The 25,413-nt window shown below is 35.9% G+C and overlaps 1 protein-coding gene and 1 long non-coding RNA gene across 5 annotated transcripts in view; one reads left to right on the forward strand and one right to left on the reverse strand.

The window, feature by feature from the left end:
* The window catches only part of iqsec1b (IQ motif and Sec7 domain ArfGEF 1b), a 349,885-nt gene extending 347,460 nt beyond the window's left edge, over window positions 1-2,425 (reverse strand). For all 4 annotated transcript variants that reach the window (XM_068224349.2, XM_009306070.5, XM_009306073.5 and 1 more), the window contains exon 1: window positions 1,971-2,425. In XM_068224349.2, the coding sequence (XP_068080450.2) occupies window positions 1,971-2,257 (287 nt within the window). In that variant the 5' untranslated portion in view covers window positions 2,258-2,425. The remainder of the gene's footprint in view (window positions 1-1,970) is intronic.
* LOC141376617 (uncharacterized) lies at window positions 1,983-20,732 on the forward strand. The gene is made up of 3 exons (XR_012387191.1): window positions 1,983-2,480; window positions 10,365-10,444; window positions 19,605-20,732. It is a non-coding gene; the product is annotated as an uncharacterized lncRNA (long non-coding RNA).
* Window positions 20,733-25,413: the final 4,681 nt, after the last annotated feature.

The raw sequence follows: 25,413 nt of genomic DNA on the forward strand, positions 1-25,413 counted from the left end.
CAATATAGGGGCTGTGTCACAGGTTGCCATTGTTTAAAAATGAACTAATGTAAATATATAACCAACTTGACCCTTAAAGTCCCTTCCAACCTCAAAGTCTCTTTAAGGCAAGTCAGTTTACACAGCGGCCATTTTTGAAACATCTCTTGGGCAGTATGCTCGGGCATTCTGTTTGAAAAGGGAAATATCAAATTCTCCAAAACTGCTTGCCAAGCCTACCATTGAATTTCATATTAGGAATCAACAAATCAAATTAAACAACAAACTGTCTAATTAGTTTCATTTCTAAACTCCCCTCCCCCAGACTATCATCAGTCTATAGCGATCAACTCCTGAATTGGTAGGTACGGCTTTATTTATGATCTACATTATCGATGCTGTACAAGGTCCCTTATGAAATTGAAAATAGTCAGATCAATCTTTCGCCGGAAGATTTCAGTGGCTGAACCCTTTTGTTCATTTAACCCACTCGAAAAACAAAAAAACAAAAACACAATCTACATAAGCTTTGTGTGGCTAAAATTCTTTTAAAACAACATACCCGTCTAAAAGAAATACAGTACTTCAGCCTTGGTGTCATCCCTCCTCCAGCATGCAAAAGTAACTCCGATATTGATTCAAGATTTTAAAAAGTTTTGATTCAGCATTTGATTTGATTGTAATTGTCTCGTCTGCACATGAACGCACGAGATGTGTTGTAGATCTGCGTGAACAGAGATGCGCAGTTGTACAAATTTACATTTGTTGACAGACAGTTTGGGCTACTTATCAGAATTATGGGAATTATCAGCCTGACAATATTTAACTGGATGAACTTTTTTTGTTTGTTTCTTTTATGCCTACATACAAATAAATGCATACAAATGCATTTAGATCCTTTACTTTAATGATTACTATTGGAATGTGAAGAGACTTTCAACCAGTACAAAAAAAATGCTTCTGAAGACAATCCCCACCTCTTGCATTTGTAATGCATTTTTAACCTGGGACACCCCGACTCCCCTGGGTTACAAAGCCCTTATACTCCAGAGAATTTTGCGTTAAGTACTTTATCAACAAGCAAGCCAATCAGGGCTTGCCTTATTTGATATTTGTGAGCTTCTGACAGTTCCTAGGACTTTCACGTGCTATTGTTTAGTCTTCACACCTGAGGGAAAGGGTTAAAGGTCAAACGCGAAGTGTAAGGTGCAAGCTGAAGTAATGAAGAGAGACTGTACAGTACAGTTGATGTATATTTTACGACTAAATCCAACCGCTATATCTACTTGACAGCATTTCCACAGATGGACACGACGCTGTTAAAATAAATCGTTTCCTGCTTTTGTCCAATCAACGTTATCTAGCTTACAACCAAGCAAAATCAGCACATTAACCAGTGCTTACAAACGTACAGTCTGAAATCTCTAAATCTGACAAGCAAGGATTAATTACAAACCACAGATAAAGTATGAACAACACCACCATGAAACAGAATAAGATTAAGCCCAGTATTACGTTTAGAGAATGACGCCTGGTGGACAATTTCAAGTGTCTAAAGCCCATTTCAGTCCTGTCAAAATTGAACGCTGTCGACATGGGGTGTGTGTCCATGCGAGCAGCTGCCTACCTAGGCAGCATCTTGATCGGTGTATCAATCAAAAATGCTTTAAGCGCATATTTTCTCTCAGACTGTGAACGTGAGATACTGTGCTCTTCATAAATATGTTCACTTTAATAGAGAAAGGCATTTTTTAAAAATAACGCGCCTCTTGACATTTGAGTGTTGGCATTTACAGACACCCAAAGCTGTCCCGCTAACCGAGTCTGTTTATTGTCATTGAGACCCACAAATAAACACTCCCGATCGTAACTAGTCTTTTAAAGAACACCATGAATACAACAACAAGCCTGCTTAGATATTCCATTCATGCACAGTCCAAACGTGAAACGAAACAAGCAGTGACAGCTTCGCAAAAAAGTGGGACTCTTACTTTTCTTGGATCACATTCTCCTTTATGGCACCCAGCGTGGGGTGACTGTTGCCCTGTTGTTGCAGTCTGCAGGTGGCCAGGTGCCTCTGGTGCTGATCCTTCAAGCACGCGTTTTCTTGACAAAGATCACACACTTGCTGTTCGAGCTCTTCAATCCTATTCTTCTGCTTCTCCAGCAACTCCTGTTGGGTTTCGATGATTTTATTCAGCTCTTTCAGGTACTCCGCCGCCTTGTTGGGGTTTTCGGTCGGGTTTTCCATGTCGATGTAGGCGAAATGCCCGTCCATGGGGCAAATTTGATCCGCTGAGCTGGGTTTACAGCCGCTCCGCCATTGTTTATGTTTGCTGGTACTGCTGACTGCTGTCGGCGCTCAGCACTGAGTACTGAAGTTGCGCTCGAGCGCTCGTCCGCTGCAGCGCGCCGTCCAGAGGCTCTGCGCTGCGCCACAATAACTAACCCGCTCCGTGGATGCTAAATCCGTTTAACCCTTCAGTGGGAGGACTGTGAAGGTAAGCTGTGTTTACTGCGCTAGTAGTGATAGCATGGTACATGTTTATGCAAGTTAAAAGCATAAACATAAAAGCTTTGTTTGCTTTATGTTGAGTAATTAGACTGGTATTGGTGATCAAGCAGGTCTCCCAGCTGCTGAAATAAAACAGCAGTGGTATGTTGACTTTAGGAGCCATAACTAGCTTGGCCAAGTTGTTCTCCCCATTCGACCAGCTAAAAATATCTTTCCCTTTTAAAATTAGCAGATGTTATACTACAAATAAAATTTATATATATATATATATATATATATATATATATATATATATATATATATATATATATATATAATAGTTAAATCATGATAACCACAAATTTACCATGGTTTTGCTTATCTAAAGTGTAACCATGTCTTTGAAGTACAAATGTGGTTTTATATATAGTAAAATCATGGTAACCACAGATTAACCATGGTTTTGCTAATCTATAGTTTAATCGTGTTTCTCAGGGTTGGGTTGCAGCTGGATCTGCTGCCTAAAACACATGCTGGATAAATTGGCGGTTCATTCCGCTGTGGCGACCCTTGATTAATGAATCGACTAAGCCGAAAAGAAAATGAATGAATAGTTTAACCATGTCATTTGTAGTACAACTGGTTGTATAAATGATCATCCATGTGATAAAAAATAACTCAGTTTTTCCTACAATAAAACCCTATTCTATTTTTGGTAAATGTTTTGCTTGAACTAATCTCTAAACCTGGTTCGGCTCGTTTGCTGGCAGGTTTTAAGAAATTTTAAGAGAATTCCAGCCTGTCAGGCTGAAAGAACAATTTAAACAATTTCAGACTGATTTAAGAATATTGTACTGAACAAATCATAATAAATAGGACACCAGGGGGATCTCATGAATGCAAATTGCCTCATCTCAGCCTTTTCAACAGGTGTACAACACATAGTATCCAAACCACTATTTTTACAGAATAAGGAAGCTTAAAGGGGAGTTATATTTATACTACACCCAATTTCCACTGGTACACAGAGAGTTGTAGCAGACTTCCAGTTGTAGCTTATTAACAATTTTATGCATGCTTTTGCTGGTCATCCTTGGATTATCGTTTAGTGATCAATTCATTGAACATTTTGTATGTATTAAGCCATATTGATTCATTATCAATACCTCTGGATTTTCCTATTACATTCAAAGTAAATAGGAATAAAATATAACTGTACACTTACACCAACAGCCCCCCTGTGTCTCAGTCCTACTGAGTGCCCTCTTGTGGTTGTCCCCAGCAAAAACAGAAAGGAATTGAGGATTTAAGATGGATTTTTCTGCCAGTTGGTGCAATGGAATAAGGAAGCCATAACTTGATTTATTTATTTCAATTTGTTGTGCTGATTGTGTTGTATAACTCATTATGTATGTGGTTAAATATTTCTCAGGATTAAGAAACAGTTATATGCCACCATCACTGTTTCAAATGACAATGAAAAATTGCATTTGTCACATAAAAGAAACGGCTGGGGATCTAATTATAGCACATGTCCAACAGAATGCATAGCATACGCAAGCTGCCAAAAAAAGAAGAAAAAAGTGATTAGGGGAAGTGTTTATCTTCCCTATTGTCTTGACACTCAGTGCTGAGGCATATGCTGTTTGGTGCTCAGGTACCTGTGCATTGTGCTGCTAATGAGTTAGAGACACTAGATAATGTGCATAATTCACATTTTATCCTCTGTGATCACAAAGACACTGTCTTCATCAAAGCCTCTGCAATGATGACAAGGATGGGTTGAGATTTACTGTACAAGAGTCTGCCTTCCTCAAAAAAAAATCTAATGTATTTTTAGAAGCCTTTGTCTTCTCCTGATTCCTTTTTTAAACTTACTTTTAGCCCTTATTTAAAAACCAAGATTGTCTCTCGTCTTTTTTGCAGATTATGTTGTGGTTTGGAAATAGGACAGGGAAGGGCATATGTTGTAAACACAACAGAAAATTCTTCTTTGTTCTCATTATGGGCAACCTCCTTTGTGAAACACAGTAATTAAAGGCATAGATCACCCTAAACTGAACATTTTATGTTAATTTACATTACTCACCCATGGGCCATCCAAAATGTAGGTGACTTTCTTTATTCGGCTTGTTCTTGGTGATTTATAAATTGCAATGTAATAGCCATTGCCACTTTGAGAGGAGGAGAAACCATCAGTCTGTGCAGGAAAGTGAACATTATTTTCAGTATAAATACTTTTAAACCACAACCATGTCAAATGGTCCCAAGCCAGATTGTTGTGAACTCTCTAAGGACTGTCTGCCAAGGCGGTGGATTAAAGGTAATGATGTTGTACATAATGTTTAGTTTCTTGTACAGACTGATAGCTTTGCTTCATAAGACCTCAATGTATATGGAGGAGACATACCGTTAAAATCAGAATTATTGGCCCACCTTTTTATTTTTTCCCTTTCTTAATTATTTGCCAAAGAATGTTTAAAAAAAAAATTTAGTCAAATATTATTTACTGTCTTTTTATTTTTATTTTATTTTTATTTTTTTATTGGAAGTACAAAATACAAATAAAACAAAATGACATTCAATTTTACAAATTATGTATCACACATGGAAGGCTCAACACAAACTAATATACAAAAATACTAAAAAATTTAAATTACAAAAATGATCCAAACTAAAATAAAATTAAAAGTGACAAAAAAACATAAAAAGGAAATTAATATAAAACAGATATCGGCTACGGCAAGTTATATGATACAAATAAATTAAACATTTTTAAGGCACTTTTTGTTTTTATTTTAGCCAGGGTATCCGAAAAGATTTTAACTTCTTTTATAAAGACACTGTGTAGTGGAGGGGTTTTAAAATATCTGCATTTATGAATACAATCTTTGGCTAATACAATGATAATATTTATCAACTCGTGCAAAACAGAACAATCTTTAGTAATTCCATAGGACATCTTATAATGTGAAAGTCAAACCTTCAGCATCCACATTGTTTATTATTTATCAAACAGTCTTGCACTTTTTTTTCCAAAACTACTGAACAGAGCTGCAAGTAAAAAAAATTAATGTTCTGTATCTTCAATTTTAAATTTTACTTCTTTTGCCTTGGGGAGAATTGGAAATACTAGATACGTCATTCTAAAATGTTTAACAGTATTTATATCCAACAGTATTTATATCCAACGAATGAAATAGTTTATTTCTTAATACTTGATAGGGGAGGCAAGATTGTATAAGATAATAATTTGTCTTAATTGTTTATTAGTGCAAAGTTCATTATCAGTTTCAGTCTCACGAATTTACAATAAGGGAAGGATTGGAGTAATTTTCTAATAAGATAGGAAACTTTTCTTCAACACCTGAGGGTATTGCATTAATAACAGTGAAAAACTGCTTTGGATTGCAAGCAAATCCATGTCTTAAAGTGAAAGTATTATAATCTAGAATATTGCCCCTGCCATCCATTATGTCTGTTACTGACCAAATATTTTTATGTAACCATTCCTCATAAAATGGATTTGTTCCTATGAAGAATATACTTGTTATCCCAGATTCCAGGGGTATTGTGGGGTGTAAAATTGTTTGTGAGCTAGTTTTCAAAACAACAAGACTTTTTGGTGAAATGCTGAAATTATTTACTGTCATCATGACAAAGATAAAACAAATCAGTTATTAGAAATGAGTTATTAAAACGATTATGTTTAGAAATGTGTTGAGATAAAAAAAATCTCTCTGTTTGACAGAAATTAATGGAAAAAATAAACAGGGGGGGCTAATAATTCAGACTTCAACTGTATATTTTCATTTTAAGTTTTGTACTGGCAGCCATTAAATTTTCTGAATCATCAAAAACCACTGTTTCAGCAAAAAAAAAAAAAAAAAATCTTTAATGTTCTTTTTTTTAAAAAAATCTCCTATCTCCATTTTAAATGGCCTGAGGGTAAACGAACAGCAGATTTTCATTTTTAGGTGAACGAACCCTTTAAAAGATGAATATATTTAGCTGTCCAACATGAAATCCTTTGCATCAATTGATAGTCTTACGTAAGTTAATAAAGTGCTATTGCCCATATCAATGAGCATCGATGGAGACAACTTAGAACCAAAGCAAATTGTCCTGCACCAAATGGAACTGCATTAAAAGTGCAAAGAAAAGTGTGATGACTCATTCCACTCTGATATTTAAAAAAATGGCTTTTTTAAAAAATTTTTAAAGAGATTTTCAATTAGTGGACTAAAATGTGCCTTTGTGGAAGACTTTATGCAAAACATTGTCAGAGGGGAGACAACTGCTTTTTTTTGCGTTTTCTGCGAGTGCAGAAAGAAAGAAAGCTATTTACAACCACATAATTACTGACACAAACTATTTTCAAATTATCGAGAACAGCTTGGTTTGCAAGGAAAAGCAGATCTTCTTTAAATCTGCATATTCTTTAATGAAAATTGTGACTCAGACTCTTTCGGGGTCCTTTTTTATGTTATTTGCAGCATAGTGAAAGCAAGGAATGTCTAAAATGTCAAGCAATTTCATTTCAAACCCAGAATTATTCTGCTTTCTTGCTTTTGTGCTGTTGTAACGATCACTGAGAGGCAACACTGAGTACTGCATCTCAATGTCTGATGTTTTGAGTGAATTTTCCTCCGTCTGATTCCAAACAGACTGTAGCCTGAAGGGAAGCAATCGTCTAAACCCTTCCATCTCTCTCCTTTACTCCTCGTCATCTTCCTCGGTTCTTTGAGTAATTTAAACTCATCTTGAGTCCTCGTTCATAAACATTTCATTATCCTGACATTCAGATGGATGAACATTTACAATAGCGTCATATGAGTGCACTTGTTTTGTGCCTACAGAATAACTTATAGCTTAAATTCCATTTGATAAGAGACTAGATCTGCCACAATTTCAACAGCACCGCATATCATTACATCCAATCATCTTCAAAAAGCTTTTACAGATCTGACGTGCATCAAGGCTGCATTTTCCATCACAATGTTGTTTTTAAATTAACGAAATCCCAAACATTTTCTCTAGATTTATGCAAGTGGTGATCCAGGGCGCAGAATAATCACCTTAATGGCATACTGCTTTGTTTTTTTACTGCACCTCGTATTGAAACTGCATTGATTTTCCAAGTTATGGCGGGCATTTTTACATTCACAATGGCATTTTAAAAGTGCAGTGTCTATAGGGCATACTGATATGGGACAACAGAAAGAAAATGCAGTAGGTGCTCCTTTGTGAGACTGACAAAGCACTTCAGAAAGTCCTCATGACATTGCCAGGGAAAACTGCTTGTCTGTCAGTCATGTTTGACTCTTTTTTTTTTTTTTTTTTGCACCGCACATTAAAATATTTACTGCCATTGTACGTCTGTGGAGTAAAAGATAAAAGTTTTCTACACCAGTGCTGGTTCTTCAATACATGTTCAAATGTGAAAATTGCTATTGCCTAAAGGTCAGTGAAACCATGATTAATCTTATATTGTGCACAGTTTATTGGTGCATGTTTTTAAATGAATGTAATTTATATATTAGTGTCATTAATGAAATACTGTATGAGGCGAAGCAGTGGTGCAGTAGGCAGTGCTGTCGCCTCACAGCAAGAAGGTCGCTGGGTTGCTGGTTCGAGCCTCGGCTCAGTTGGCGTTTCCGTGTGGAGTTTGCATGTTTTCCGTGTTCGTGTGGGTTTCCTCCGGGTGCTCCGGTTTCCCCCACAGTTCAAAGACATGCGGTACAGGTGAATTGGGTAGGCTAAATTGTCCGTAGTGTATGAGTGTGTTTGTGAATGTGTGTGTGGATGTTTCCCAGAAATGGATTGCGGCTGGAAGGGCATCCGCTGCGAAAAAACTTGCTGAATAAGTTGGCGGTTCATTCCGCTGTGGCGATCCCGGATTAATAAAGGGACTAAACCAATAAGAAAATGAATGAATGACTGAGATGAAATATGAATCCAATAGCAGTATTATTTTCCCTACAAAAACTCCAGTAAAACAATTCCATAGCTTTTAATAATGAGACCATGAATTTAGGGACATATTATATCAAGACAGCATAACATGCACAACAATAAATAAAGGAATTGAAATAAACTGGGATATAAATACACAGGAGCTAAATGAAAAAAATGAACAATGAACATGTACACACAATAGACAGCCATGGTCACTAACTGGTACATGCTACGCTCAATTAAGTTAGGAAATTAACATGTAAACAATAGAACGAATAAAATGAAATAATTTTTTCTCTCTCTTTTAGCAAATCCTAGACATGATATATTAATTATTTTGTTGATTTTAGATATATTGTATCCAGTAATTAAAGAGCCCCTATTTTGCATTATAAAAGGTCATATTTTGGTTTTAGGAGTCGCCAACAAAAACACTTCCATTGACTTATAATATGCATTTATTTTTACCTAAATATCACAACGTCTTCCATATGATTTGTTCAGCGATCCATTTGTTCCTAAACCCCTCCTTAGCCCGAAGCTAATCTGTGTTGATTGGACCGATGACTCTGTTGTAATTAGCCGACTGCCTTCAGAGCAAGATAAATGCCCACCTCGGCTATGAAGTAGCAGAAAGTATGTGAGAGCGCAATGCAAGAATGCAATAAATCAATGCAGTTAAACACCAGCATATTCCTCTACTCCTAAACCTAACCTCAAGTAATAACAATGATACATGTTCAGTATTAATCCACACAGTGGCAAAAGTTAAATTATTTTGAAAATGTAGCACCACACATGTATGAACAGCTGATGGTAGCTAAAGTAATGACAAACGGCAGAGGATTGCAAGTTCAGAAACGCATTTAAATCGGTAAAGGAAGAAGCACGCGTTGCGTTTTCAACGTGGTTGTGGACACAATATGTGAATAACCCATAAAGACTTAACCTGAGAGATACAGTACAAGCACTGATCCATAATAGATAAGTGATTACAAGCCGCGCAGGGCGATTACAACTTTTACAATTAAACACATAGTTTGCAAACTACACAAAACGAGGCAACAATTTTAGTTACACTTACATATTATAATTTGGAGGAAGAAGAAACTGGTCCATATGAACTGTAACAGTTACTGATAAAGTCCCTGTCAAAGTCTGACAAAGTCCGTTACATAATAGTCTCTCCTGCTCTTTCCTTCAATAGCAAACGGTCAGCGAATCCCGCATTGCAACGTATGTATCAATCATCAGAAGAATGATGGGAGCAAACACAGCACTAGGTTGGATGAATTTTAACCCTTTATTCCCCACAGCCAAATCTCCATCTATCAGTGATTGTCATTTTCTGTCTGGAGTTTGCATGTTCTGCCCGTGATGGAGTGGGTTTCCTCCGGGTGCTCCGGTTTCCCCCACAAGTCCACAGACATGCGGTATAGGTGAATTGGGTAAGCTAAATTGTCCGTAGTGAATGAGTGTGAATGGAAGTGTATGGGTGTTTCTGAGTGAAGGGTTGCACCTGGAAGAGCATCTGCTGCGTAAAACATATGCTGGATAAGTTGGCGGTTCATTCCGCTGTGGCGACCCCTGATGAATAAAGGGACTAAGTCGAAAACAAAATTAATTTTTCAATTTTTCTTTTATTTGACAAATGTCTCCATCCCCCTACAATCACACATCATATAGCGATTAAGTGGCCAAATTTAGCTGTGACTGTAAAGCAAACTATTATCTAAAAAGAATCTTATAATGAATGGGTAATAATAAATATAATAATAACACATGTAGAATATATATTTTATAGTTATATTTATATTATATATAAAATATTTATAAAACATATATATATATATATTACTTCAGATATTTTTCTTAGAAAACATTATAACAGTATTAATGTTTCCTCTGTTTTTTTTATTCTGTCTTTATCCAGGTCATGTTTTCATGTAGTGAACGCATCAGCCAAGCAACCGCTATAGGGAAGAAGTGGCATGCTATTGAATAGATCTCCAGGTAAATTAGACCTTCTTTGCAATGGTCCATTCTTCTAATGCCTCTTTTCATGACCCAATCAATGCCTGATGAATAAAAATCAAGCCCCTTCCTACATATTTTCCCATTTCGTTTCAAAATACGTCAAATTACAGGAGTGAAATGTGATGTGAATGCCGTCGTGTTGACTTTAGGTTTCTCTGTGTTGTTTATGGCCTAATTGAACCCTCACTTAGTCTATTACTCCACAGCAACCTGCCTAAACAGCTGTCAGACTCGCATAACAGGCTCGCATCAATCCTGTTGGCACATTAGCATGTTCCTGCAGTCTCTGCCTTTTTATGTGCATTGAATTCTCTAGCAGCATCTTGGGTGAAGGCTCATTTGATGTGAAATCTAGAAATCTACTGATGAGATTCACTTTGTTTTGGGGAACTAAAATCATCTTGAAACATGTCCCTTCAATTATATATAACCATTTTTTTAAGTTGCAGAAAACATGTATTGCACAAAAGAGAATTTACAATGTAACTCACATCTGAATTGCTAATAGAAAAAGGCTTTGCAGTACATGCTATATTCTCCTCCTGGCCACATCTAGACATTGGCAATCCTTCTGCAATGCATTTACTTTCGCACTGCCCATCTGTTGTTATGCACAAACACTCTCACAAATCAATTAAGGTTGAGAACCTGTAGGTATAGAGAAAATTAAAAATGATGTATAGTGTATACTCAACGTTTTATTAACAATCATTAAGAGGAACCGTAAGGTCCTGTTTCCACGGAAACCAGCTACATCTACCCATCGCAAGGCCCTTTTGTGTCTCAGTGGCCCTATAGTGACCTCTCTAGTGAACAAGAAGCAGATCCTGGTTGGACATGTTTATTCATGTCTTTCCCACTGCCTAGGTCTCATACAGATCTCTAGACTTTTTAATGTGAATTTCATTGGAAGGGTGAGCAGACTTCAGTGGAATATGAACAGTGCACATATCAAAATCTTTAGTATTTATTAGTTTTTCTTCTGACTAATGTGTTTTGCATACTGTATGGCTTTCCTGAGATAAATGTAAGAACATGTTAAGTAATATATTGTTTTATAAACGTCATTCTGCAGTTGATTGTTATTTATTTAAACGTATTTACCCAAAACTGAAAATACTATAATCATTTACTCAGCGTTGTCTCCAAACCTGTTCAGTAGTACTTGTTTTTCTTACTATGAAAGTCAGTGGTTAATGATTTCTTCAAAATATATTCTTTATTGTTTGGATCAAGGTTTGAGATCACTTGATGTTGAGTAAATAGTGAGTAAATTTCCATATTTGGGTATACTATACTTAAAAATGTGGAAAATTCCAGAAAGCTGTACTGTTTCTTCCAACATACATATAATAATTCCCTTTTACATCCTACTTATTTTTATCATAATAATATATTTTGACTGTATATTAAGTATATTATTAATCAATTAGTATATAATTATCCTTAAGTATATTAAGGATTTTAGCACCGCCCCTCCCCATCATCCCTTATTCTTATTTTTAATTTTAAGAAACACTGATTCTGGCTGTCAAAAGCTACATTATTTAAGGGCATTCATTACGAAATCAATAGGATCAAACTTATGTTTCCTTTGTAATATTAGGATATTTTCTTTAAAATCTAATATATTTTCCTGCCAAGGTTGCTTAAACACTCCCTCACCTGAACTTCGAGTAAGATGGAGAAAATGAAAGTACATCAGCACTGAGGAAAATTCAGAAGCTCTAGATGTAATCTTTCAAATTATGACATATTACAAAATGTGCAAATATATGATAAAGGTTTGTGATAAAACAATTAAAGGGATTTAATTCTTACTTTTACACTGAATGAAACAAATTATCCACCCACACAGTTGAGAAGTGGACGGGCTCAAATAAAAATATAATTCAGATGTTTTTCTTAAAAAAAAAATCTTTTTGAAACAAATTTATTAATTCATTATTCATATTCATTAATCCGGGGTCGCCACAGCGGAATGAACCGCCAACTTATCCAGCAAGTTTTTTTACGCAGCGGATGCCCTTTCAGCCGCAACCCATCTCTGGAAAATGAAACAAATTTAGTTTGGTATAATTTGTATCTTAATTTTAACATATTTTTGTTGGTCAGATATCTAGATAAAATAGAAGTCCAAATAACCTTTGAAGTGAAGTGTTTCAAAACAAGTTAATAAGCAGGACAGGCGTTTGCAAAGTATTTGCAGCAGCACTGAACGTGTTCCTAGATTACCTCGGAAGACCAAACTCAGTTGGAATGGTGAAGGAACTTGGTTTGGGCCTAGAGTTCCCCTGGTTTAGGCCTTTTGCCAAATGTCTCAATTGAGTTTAGCTGATTTAAAGAGCGTCTACTTATTTTGTACCTTGTTTTAAACAATAGCTATCTATTTTGTTGTGTGCGAAAAAGACGGCAGCAAAACAAAAGCCAATAGATTTCTTTTTTACCCATCTCACACTATGCAAGTACGTACACACTTTAAAACACACAAACACACACCTTTATTTACCTTCATTCTTTCGTGCTTTGTCAATATATTGTAAAATATACTGTTTAATAATGAACTAAAATTATGTAAATGAATAAATAAATAAATAAATAAATAAATAAATAAATAAATGAATGAATGAATGAAAAAGCAGCATTAATCTGTGCCCTCTACAAAAACAGCAATATCTTCACTACTTTTGTATTAGACAGGATTCAAGCATTGAGATTGCACAGTGGCTTTTAAGGCCTTGAAATGATTCAAACAAAACCATTGAAAGAACACTTTTATTTACATTTTTATATATATATATATATATATATATATATATATATATATATATATATATATATATATATATATATATATATATATATATATATATATATATATATATATATATATATATATATATATATATATATCAGGGCCCCTAAAATAACATCTAGATTGAACACCTTCCACTACTAGTTTTACACCTTTTCTTCTGTATTACAGTTTAAACATTTGGAGACATGATAACACCTTTAGATATCAGACACAGCTGGTTTATATCTGTAGCAGAGAAATGTCATATTAGTTTATCAATCTGCCAGCAGACTCTGACCAGGAACTGAGATGCTGTGAGAGTGAGAGTCGAGTTATTGCGACCTGTGACATTTTGTCCTTTTCTGTGAAGGAAAACCTGGACAAGCTTCACTTCTCGGCTTCCACTCAGCAAAGGCAAAGCCAATTTCTTATCTGAACGAGGTCAGAGAGAAGATGCTGACTGTCGTTCAACTCTTGCACTCTGTTAAACATACTTTGAGGGTGTGAAGAATGTGGGGACCCTTTTTTGAGCATTAAAAGGGTACAGTTTGCTTTTTTGGTAGCGATGGCTTTCTTCCTGTCAGCTATGTAATGAAAATCTCTGGTTGTATCAGCCCAATCTCATGAGAAAATCTAATTATTTTTATATATTGTCCGAAAGGTGGATAATTTCTACAAAGGAATTCATTCTTTAGAAAAAAATCATACGATTTTAAAAATGAGGTGTGCTCCCAAAGCCTACCCCTAAACCCTAAACTTTTGAGAACCAAGAAATATGTGCCCCGGGGTACATTTTGTATTTAAAACGATCGCCATGTGGTGGTACCCCTGACTGCTTACCTCCATATGGACCGCTTTACTGGCATAACTGATTGAGTGGTAGCTCACCACAGACAGTGCCAGGCATGGAAGGTGAAGCAGAGCATACCAGGGTTCGAATCTGGCTAAGAAATCAAGCAAAATAAATCCCCCTAAACATCTGTGTGATACCGTGGTAAAATCAGGCCACCATGATGGCTTTTTCCTTCTAGTCTGCTTTTGAAAAAACTATCGGTTGGGTTTAGGGAAGGGGGTGGGTGGGTTATTTGATATCAAACTGATATATTATGCATGACGACAAGCTGACCAATCTGGTCACATATTTCCAATGAACCTGAATTGAGCAATTCATACTAAAATGTACGAATACAAATACGAATTAGCCACTTTTTGCATTGGTTGTATCTCCCAAATAGTGCTGGGGAGTTTCCAATAACTTTTTTTACATGATTGTTTAGCTGTTTAGAAAGTACAGTATTTATTTATTTTTAAAGTAAAGTAGTGGTACAGTTAAAATATATATTTTCATCTGATATAATTTTTAGTCTCTTGCAATGCACTGTTCTACCCACAAAATGCTATTTTATTTTGTGAATTAGTTCGTTCTCGGCCATGACAATACCTCACTGATCAATTGAATAGCTCATTTATGCATTAAGTATGCACTGGTAACTTAATTTACTAACAAACAAACAAAATAAGTGCATTCACATAACAATTAAGTGAAATTACACTGTAAAAAATGCAGTGGATTAGAACAAGACCACAGTTATGCACAATTGCATTTTAAATAAGTAGTTTGAAAAAGTAAAAAAATATATATATTTTTTTGAGTGGAAGGCAAATGAAATAAAATGTCAAATTGTTCAGCCAATAATCATAATTCACTCAACTTCACGTTCTATTATTTTCTTTCTTCTATCATATTTTAAAGACTTTTGTCAGTCAATGAAAGTGAGTGTGGTCCAAGCCAATCTTGGACCGAGTGACTTTCATCGATTGTTAAAAACAAATACAGTATGAGGGTGAGCCAGTATGATTTTGACTGTCACCATAATTTACTTTTTGACCTATATTGTGATTAGATTCCCAAACACTGCTTCTGTGCCAAGATCAAGCCGCATGTTTTGCTGATGAGTGAGTAATTTCACCAGGCAGCCAGTTAGTTTGCTCTTTGTTTTGCTACAACACAATCACTCAAAACATTACCTTTTCATGCTGTCATGTTTCCTTTTTGAATTCCATTTCAAATGATATATGTCTCAATTTTAAGTAGCAGTTCTCATTGTGTCTTGCTGACTCTGTTTAAAACTATATATCACTATTATCTTCAACTTATATTGCTGTTTCAGCTCTGCCTTCACTGCACTCGAGATGATGCCATTTTTAACATTGTACTCAATGACACCCAGATGCAATTACTGTAATCACACTAAATTGCAGCTTTGAATATCTAAATCTTGCATTCACAAAAGGAATAGATTTCATATGCAAACCTTTTGAATGAGACAAGATTTTTGGGGGGCACTTTTATGAACTATGTTCATAGAAATATGCAATGTTTTGTGCGAGTCACGACTATGTAACACTGGGAACAAACCAAGCTAAAAAGGTATCACAGGATAATCTTTAAAGGAATATGTTTTATAACTTAGCATTTTTGCTCTGACGAAAGACATACCCATCCAAAAGGTACTAACATTTACAATTTAGGTATCAAAACGACAACAAATAACTTACTCATAACACTGAAATGTAACACTGATTTATCATGCTCATTTGGCCAAAATGACAATGGGGATTCACTACTGATGAAGGTGCAAGACAATTCCTCCAAAATAAAACTAATTAAGATTCAACAACAGCCTACTAACAGTCAACAATAAACTTGATGAGTCTTTATGTATTAATATGTAACTTTAAGTGAAGTTTACCTATTTTGAACGAGAGGAGAGGATCGAGAGGATCACATGCTTATGATTGACCACGGCTGGTCCCACATTAGCATTAGAACATGATTCACCAATCAGTCCATTGATAAGGCACTATAAATAACCAGAGTTTCATACCACAGTTATCTTTACCTTAAAGAATCTCCCTTTCCACCCTAACTCCTCCCCCTTTTTCCTAGATAGGGCGGCACAGCGGCTCAGTGGTTAGCACCGTTACCTCACAGCAAGAATGTCACTGGTTTAAGTCTTTCCCACATTTCTGTGTGGAGTTTACATGTTCTCTCCGAGCTTGCATTGGTTTTTCCCAGCTTTCCTGGTTTCCTCATACCATCCAAAGACATGCGACATAAGTGAATTGACTAAACCAAAATTGGCACCACAGATGAGCTCTTAGCCAGCAGTATATCTATCCATAGCAATCCCTAATTTGTCTTTAGCCATAAACAACAGTGGAGTTTTTGAGGGCTATCTGAGCTCAAACTCCCATCTCGCCCTGCAAACAGGAGAGAGCCCTGGGCTCGAGGATCTTATGACCTCAGGACTTTCTCCCGGGACAGCATGCACGCTTTATAATTAATCAACCACCAAGTGTGAACTCTTCCCAAACCCTTTAGAACTTTTTCATACATTTTTCTGAGTCATGTACTTACATTACGTTATCCCAAGTGTTTTAAAGAATGTTCAAATTCAGAGAAATAAGCCATTTTAAATAGTGAGATTGACCATGTCCTGTGCAAACATGCACCAACACTCACAATTCAATAGCATTAAGTCAGTACTTTAAAATGTATTTAGTGTGAATAACAGTTCCGTGTCTTAATAAAACATAATAAAAGTGACATAATTAAAGCTGCGGTACTTGTCGCACTCGTCTCTCATCAGTAGATGCTTCGGCAGTCTTGTTTGACTTTGACAACATTCAGCCTTACTCTGCTTCTTACTACAATGATAATAAGTGTTGAATACTTCATCTCACCCATTAACAAGATTTCTGCAGGAGTCCTAAAGACCACAGCGCCATTCTCATCCATGGGATCAAGTAATGCCCTTGTTTGTTGCGAATGCATAACAAAAATGACATATTATGGTACAGCTCTGCACTGTATAGGTGTGAACAATGTCTAGCTTTGTCTAAGGGTTCTACCTCAGTGAGAGCCTTTGCACATTTTTCTGAGACTGAATGAATCTTTATCTGAGCACAAAGGACAAATGATTCACTATAAAGGTGTGAATTAAAAATTAGCTTAAAGACCACTAACATTATAAATAGAGTCAAGCCCAAAATTATTTAAACCTCTGGTATAAATAAAAAATAATAATTTATATTTACTCCAACTACTCTTGATTAACTGCATTGTAAATAATGAATTACTTAATTTAGTGATGAAAAATGTATCATTAATAAAGTATGAAAACACACTCATTAAGCACAATATACATATGCTAGTAATATAGCATTTGTCGCTATGTTATTATTAATATCTACTAATGTAGTGTTGGTGCTTAACAAATGATGAATTAACTATTTGATGATGCTTAAAAAATGATTGATAGTGTGTAGCTATTTTAAAGTGTTACCCCCGATTTATCCTACCATGACCTCAGATTTGACCAGCGTGGTCCTGTTCTTATCCAGACACACATTGAGTTTAATGGTGTGACAAGTGGGACAGGGTCAAGAGCCATGGGAACAGAGCCAGGCAGGTGACACGATCAGTAATGAGCAACACCTGCAAGCCCCGTTGCTCCCCGTTCCTGAAAAAGCAGCTCTGGAATATCAAAAAAGACATGAGGGAAGGCATGAATCTAAAATGTATGTTGCTGTTTTGCTCATGTTTACTTTTTGTTCGTTTGTTTTTTTCTCCCCTCTGGCTGCACTTCCATCCACCCCTTTTCCTGAACTTTACAAAATGGTGACGATTCCCTTAAGGCAGGAGAATCTGTCAGAGAAACGATCACGAGTATATCTGTCGCTAACAAGAAGCTTTTCCAGCACGGGCCTTGAGGATCCATGAGGGCAGACTCTGCTCAGTCCTTGCTTTGGGGGGAAATTTGCAATGTCAACGAGCATAATAGAACAGTCTGCCATCATGGATGCTCGAGGCTGGTGCTGGAAGAGCTTGCTTTTGGGGAGAGATGGATAAACTCGCTGCTGTCTGCCAGATCATGGAGGGACTGTTGCCATCTGTGAAGGGATGGAAGAGTCGCCACTGTTCACTGAAGGCCAAAGTCTGTTGCAGTCTGCCGAGAAGGTAAAGCTGAGGAATGCTGGCCAGTGTCTGTGGCGATAAAAGCCAACGGTGGGCATCAGGGGGATATATAAAAAAGCCATCCACTGAGGGGCATCCAGATCTGTTGCCAGAGACTGCAATAAGGGTCTCTTAGCTGGTTAAGGATGGAATAGTGACTGTTCTCTGTCTCCTTTTTTTCTTGCATAACCGGTTTTGGTCACATTTTACAACAAGTTTTCATTAGTTAATGTATTTACTAACATAAACTAAGAATTAACAATACTTGTACAGCATTTAATAATCACAGTTCAACATTAGCTAATGCACTGTTAAAGTTTTAATTAATGTTTGTTAACATTAGTTAATGTACTGTTAGTTAACATGAACTAACAATAAACCACTTTATTTCCATTATCTAATCTTAACAAAGATAAATAAAATACTGGTTCTTATGTATTGTTCATTACTTGTTCATGTTAGTGAATACATTAGCTAACATTAACTAATGTACAGCCTTATTGTAAAGTAAAATCGTTTATTTTAATGAACTGCTGGTGAATATCACATGATTGGTTCATTGCTCAGCGCTCACCTCCTCCTTTCCTGAACTTTAAAGCCATTACACATTTGTTTGTTTCAGCATCCAGGTTATTTAATGCAAAGTTGCTGCTGGTGTTGTTTGGGAGCATATCAATCACTACAATATTATGCACATGATAGTACAGGTACTGCAGGTTGCAGAAAGACTTCTAACAACAGCACAAGACTCGCTGTTAATGGCTTCATTATTCTCAGTATGTCTACTTGAAGAGACATTATACAATCCCCATGAGGTAACCATCAATCAGCTCGAACGAAACCAAGAATGTGAAACTAAAAGCTGGTAAATTGCCATGCCAAGTTTTTAAAAGAAACTTTTTAAATGCAACATTACCTCAAACATCAGCGCACACAGCAAGAGACACAATAAAGGGAGAAGGGATGTGACACGCACAGCGATCTTCCTGAGAAAAGAGCAAATATGTGACACTGAAGCGTGATCAGATGACATGCTGATTCCAATTAAACAGATGAGGAGAAGATATTGAATTAAAACTTGAAAGCAGATTGGGGATTTACAGTATGTAAAAAATGATTTAGAGATATTTACTCCTGACAACATTTCGGTAAATGCTTTTTAATGTGTTTTGAATTTTACACAGCCGTGAATTGAGGCATTAAAAACATAAATGTTATAAATTGGGTTACCAATCTCAAGTTTAACCTTTTAAATCTACAAAAAGGTAAAAGCTACAAAAAGTGAGTTTGTGAATAAAGTGATTTCTCGTTCTCTGCAGTTTTTTTGGCTGCATGATGCAAATCTCTCGTTCCACCACATCCCAAAGGTGCTCTATTGGATTACAATCTAGTGACTGTGGAGGCCATTTGAGGACAGTGAACTCATTGTCATTTTCAAGAAACCAGTCCGAGATGATTCGCGCTTTATGACAGGGCGCGTTATCCTACTGCAAGTAGCCATCTAAAGATGGGCACACTGTGGTCATAAAGGGATGGACATGGTCAGCAACATTACTCAGTTGGCTGTGGCTATGAAACGATGCTCAATTAGTACTAATGGGCCAAAGTGTGCCAAGAAAATATCCCCCACACCATTACACTACCACCATCAGCCTGAACTGTTCATACAAGGCAGGATGGATCCATGATTTCATGTTGTTGACGCCAAATTCTGACCCTCCCATCCGAATGTAGCAGCAGAAGTCCAGACTCATCAGACCAGGCAACTTTTTTCCTACAGATTTGACGCTTACTGGATATTTTCTCTTTTTCGGACCATTCTGTGTAAACCCTAGAGATGGTTATGCGTGAAAATCCCAGTAGATCAGCAGTTTCTGAAATACTCAGACCAGCCCATCTGGCACTAACAACCATGCCACTTTCAAAGTCACTTAAATCCCCTTTCTTTCCCATTCTGATGCTCGGTTTGATCTGGAGCAGATCGTCTTGACCATGTCTACATGCCTAAATGCATTGAGTTGCTGCAATGTGATTAGCTGATTAAAGACTTGTCATAACAAGCAGGTGTCCCTAAAAAAGTGGCCGGTGAGTGTATGTTTCAGTTCATCAAAAGCATAATATATATAAAAAGTATAAAATAAAATAATCAAACCACTAACAAGCCAGAACTATAGTAAAGAGAATCTTTCATCCATAAAAAATAAATAAGTAAAGTAACAAGAATTTTATCCAGAATGGCTCTATTTATACATGAAATGTAAAACAGGTATAATAATGTCCTGACCACATATTGTTTCAGATTAAATGCTGATTGCTTCTCTGAATTTAGACCCTATTAAATGGCCTGATTTCAGTCACAGTGATGGACAGCCTTGATTTTCAAAGTTGAAAAACAGTGTCTCTACAAAGAATTTACCCCCCACTGATTCATTCTCATCCTGCTGTGCTGCAAAAAAAAAAAAAATCACATTAAAGCATACTATATAATGGGATCATGCAGAAGCCATCGCTGTACAGTCAAAATTAAATTAACCATTTAGATGTCTTAGGAATTCTTTTTAAATTGATAATCAGTAATTAAATTACAATTAAATGTGCAGTTTTAAGATGACCAAATAATTCAAGCACTAAACACTCGCCATCCTCTTAATTAGATATGCTGCTAGTGGCAAACTAGTGGGGGGTATCCCATATATATATGATGTATATTTCCCATTCCAACACATCTCGAAGGTGCTCTATTGAACTGAGATGAACATGACATGTTAACCTAGTGAATGTATCCCAAGTTACTGTTGATTATTTTACCAGCACACTGTCGAACAAGAATTAAGTTAACGTATTATTTTTTTTACAAATTTAAGTGTATTGAACATAAAACAATTAAGTTAAAATTATTTCAGCTAATTTGTGAATGGTAAGTAGTTTGAACAAGCAACAAAAAATACTTTTTTGAGTTAGCTTCAAGTTCATCATTCTCCTGAGCATCAACGAAGCATTTTTTGATCAAGCAACCACTGCTCGTAGAGTATTTTCTTTCTTTGGGCTATTCTCTGTAAATCCTAGACTCATTCATTCATTTTCTTTTCAGCTTAGTCCCTTTAATAATCAGGGGTCGCCACAGTGAAATGAACAGCCAACTTATCCAGCATATGTTTTACGCAGCGGATGCCCTTCCAGCTGCAACCCATCACTGAAAAATATCTATACATACACACTCATTTACACTCATACACTTCGGACAATTTAGCCTACCCAATTCAACTGTAACACATGTCCTTGGACTGTGGGGGGTAACCGGAGCACCCGGAGGAAACCCACGCAAACACGGGGAGAAGATGCATACTCCACACAGTAATGTCAACTGACCCAGCCAAGACTCGAACCAGCGACCTTTTTGCTGTGAGATTATCGTGCTACCCACTGTGCCAAAGTGACGCCTAAATCCTAGACTTCTGTATGAAATTCAGACTGAAATATTCAAGACTTTTCATTCTGCTACCATGCCATGTTCAAAGTCACCTAAATGCCCTTCCTGCATTTGAACATTTGGGGGCATAAAGTGCAGAAAGATCATAACTTTAAAATCTTATCCTGTCTTTTTGGTGATTAATTTCAGTTAGGACCACATTTAGGACAAATGCTATTAGAAAACAGCATTTCCTAAGGGTGTTGTCTTATCTTAATTACAGATACCGTAGGAAGGTGGTATTCTCTTAACTTTAGGACAAACTGACAGCAGTCCTACATTCAAAATTATTTGAAAGCTTACAGGGGAAAGAACACTTATAGATTTACTGTCCAACAATACATTACTTTTAGTAGCAACATTTCTCAATATTTCATAATAAATTCAGAATATAATTTTTTAAAAAAAAATATAATTATTATTTTTAATGACCACTTCAATTTTTTAAAAGAAAATTTCAAGCCTCAAGCTTAATTTTTTATATTTTTTTATATATTTTGTTTAAAATTTTGCCAGTTTTGTTGATCCATTTTGGCTGATTAAACATTTGCATTAAACACCAGTTGAAGAGGAATACAGTACCTTTTAAAGTCTCACATTTGTAATGTTTCTTTTTCTTAAACTCTATATCAGATTGACTGGCTTCTGTAATATCCTGTAGGAAGAACTTGAAGAACTCACTTACAAAGGGTCCTTTTTTGTACATTTATATATGAGTACCTCTATAACCTTTGTCTTTTTGAAGTGTAAAAAGAATTAATGTTTAACACCGATTTTTTTTAAAGATGTTTCATAGTGGACAAATTGGCCACGGGAACACAGTGTGAAAAGCAAACCAGTGCCATTTTCTCTGTCAGTCTGTAAATCAGCTGTAGTTTTTAACTGGAAGCTGGAGTGTCTTGACCTTTGGGGGATGAGGTATAGTTGAGGATTGGGTCAACACTATGCTTGTGCATTCGAGGTAAGGGGTGACTGAAATGCGAGGGGCCTTTTGCCTTCCTCCTACTTCTGTGCTCCCATTAAAATCAATTTGGACAATTTTCTCGGTGAGCCTGGATGCTGGCTTTAGTAGCTCAATTTTTAACATCTAGACCTCTGCTTGTCACCGGGTCAGTCAATATTGAGCAAGAGTGGCAACTACAAAATGTACCAACCTGTGGAGTCAAGATGGAGGTATATATATATATATATATAGTTTTATATTTGTGCTAGGTTTCATTTCTGCTAAATGCACCTGAATAATCTGGAGCTGTATTCACAAACATCTTAAGGCTTAAAAGTACTGCTCTTGACTTACAGATTTAGAAGCAAATCTTTAAAAAATAATGGCCATTTCATTCCTGAAAGTCTACTAATTTTTGGGCTCTAACAGTATTTCAGAAAATGTTTTAGCTCTAAAACTAGCTTCTATGAAACAATAAGAGTAGTAAACTTCTAAGTCACTAAAACCAAACAACAGTTTTTTTCTAAAAAGGCTGTTACCAGCACAATGTCAAACAACAACAAGTCTTTAAAAGGATTTTGGCTCAAATGTTGTGTTATTCCCATAAGTAAGAAATAGATTTTCAAAAATGTTTTGCATTTATTTCGAGTTCTCAGAAAAAAATTACAAAAATATTCTTAAATATATGTTCTATTTATTTTCCCTAAAGTTAATTTTATACAGTATATTTTAAAACATTTAATTATGTATTTACTTATTTTCTAAGAAAAAACATTAGCTTGTAACATTGAAAGAATATTTTTAATAACACTAAAATGAAGAACAGTATATTTTTATATATAACAACATTTTTATTCAATTTTTTTTATTTGAATATGAAAATTTAATATTGCACTCTACAAAGTTAACATCAATAAATCTCTGACACAGATGCCACACCTGCCCTTCAGCCAATCACTGTGTACATAGATAATAATGATGCTGTCATCATCCATATAGCAACATGAACAATTCCACCCATACTCTTAGATGAAGACTTCTCTCTGTTCCTTGGTAAAAGTTTGTCGCAGCAGCTTTGTGAATAAATTTTGAGAGTCAAAATTTTGTGTTGCTGTTTAGGAGAACTCTCATTGGTAAGATAAAATGTTTTGTGAAAACAGGCCTTGCTCTTTAAGGCTTATTTATGATAGATTTAATGCAAAATTAATGCAAAAGTAACACGTCTGCAATTATCTATTAATCCTACTATTTATACCTTTTCAAAACTGTGATTTACATTCAAATGTAAAACATTTTGAAGAGTATTTTTGCTTATACACTCAAAAAAAAATCACAAATAAAATATATCATTAACTATTTGTAACCTTTTTATTTTATTTTATTTGTCAGTTTTTTTAAATGCATGTTGTCAGACTTAATCAATTAAATACTGTATATGACTATGGTATAAATATATTTAGCTATAGAAAAGGCCAGATCCAATTAGATTCTATGGGAGTATTTTACTTAATAATCACAGGAAAAAACTGATGCAGCTCCATACTTCACACAATAGATGAATTTATAGGACGCATTTAAAACACATTGGATGTATTGATGATATTATTACATACATTTTATTTGTTTCATTTATGCTTAACAAATATCACAGGAGTGAGAGCAAGTGCAAGAAAATTATGGGTTTATTAAATAAAAAAAAAAAAAAAATACAAACCTCCCTGAGGGGCAAAAACAGACTTGGCTGGGCTGGGCTGGCAGGGAAGTTCACACAGCAGAAACATGAAGTATGGCATGTAACGAACTGTCACAGGACAGAAGACAAGAGGAAGCTATAAAGAGAAAGAATTAACAAACAGGTGAACTGAACAAACTAATAATGGCATGACAGGGGGTGGGACTGGACAATAGACAGGAGAGCACATGTCACAAAGACAACACAAGCCATGTGCTCATGACAAATCAGGACTAAACACACACCCGATGAGAGAACCCATCAACTATGTTCGCATGAAACACAACTCTAAAAAAAGGTGCATGTAATCATAAACCACATGTTAAACACTACACAAACAGAAGACTGAATGTAAGACCTGAGCACACGATAAATGACAACAATTTTCGTGCTCTCAAACATGTTGTGCATGTTTCACCCCAGCGCCAACAGAAACCAAAAAGAGTGAGGTTCTGAGAATAAATTGAGCATGTGGACCGACCAGGGCCAAGATGGCGCTCAAACTAAAGACGAAAACAGACAAGAACAGGATAAGAGTGCTCGAGCCGTGCACAAAATACAAAACAAGACTAATGTCTGGACTCTGCCACCAAAAACAAGAATTGACAAGGCTGAAGTGGCAGATTCCTGACAATTTTGAGTTCCACACAAAAAATGTTGTCCCAACACAAATCAATTAAACTTCATTAATTTTACAAATTTTAGACGATTAAACATAAAAAAATTACGTTGTCCCCCCCAAAAAAGCCTAATATTTGTGTTGAGTCATTTTAAATAAGTCATTTGATCTAACAGTAAAAGTGTGAAGCATTGACTTCAGGTATTCATTTTCTCACACCACCTGTAAACTGACAAATAGATGAAAACAGCGATTCTGTCTTAAATCCTCCATGTTTCAACATCTTTTCCAAATGATCCAATTTCCACACAGGCTTCTTCTAGCAGTGTACAGGTGACCCAGGATCCAGGTTAGGCCAATTACAG

Source organism: Danio rerio, chromosome 11 (assembly GCF_049306965.1).
Source record: "Danio rerio strain Tuebingen ecotype United States chromosome 11, GRCz12tu, whole genome shotgun sequence".
Taxonomy (NCBI): domain Eukaryota; kingdom Metazoa; phylum Chordata; class Actinopteri; order Cypriniformes; family Danionidae; genus Danio; species Danio rerio.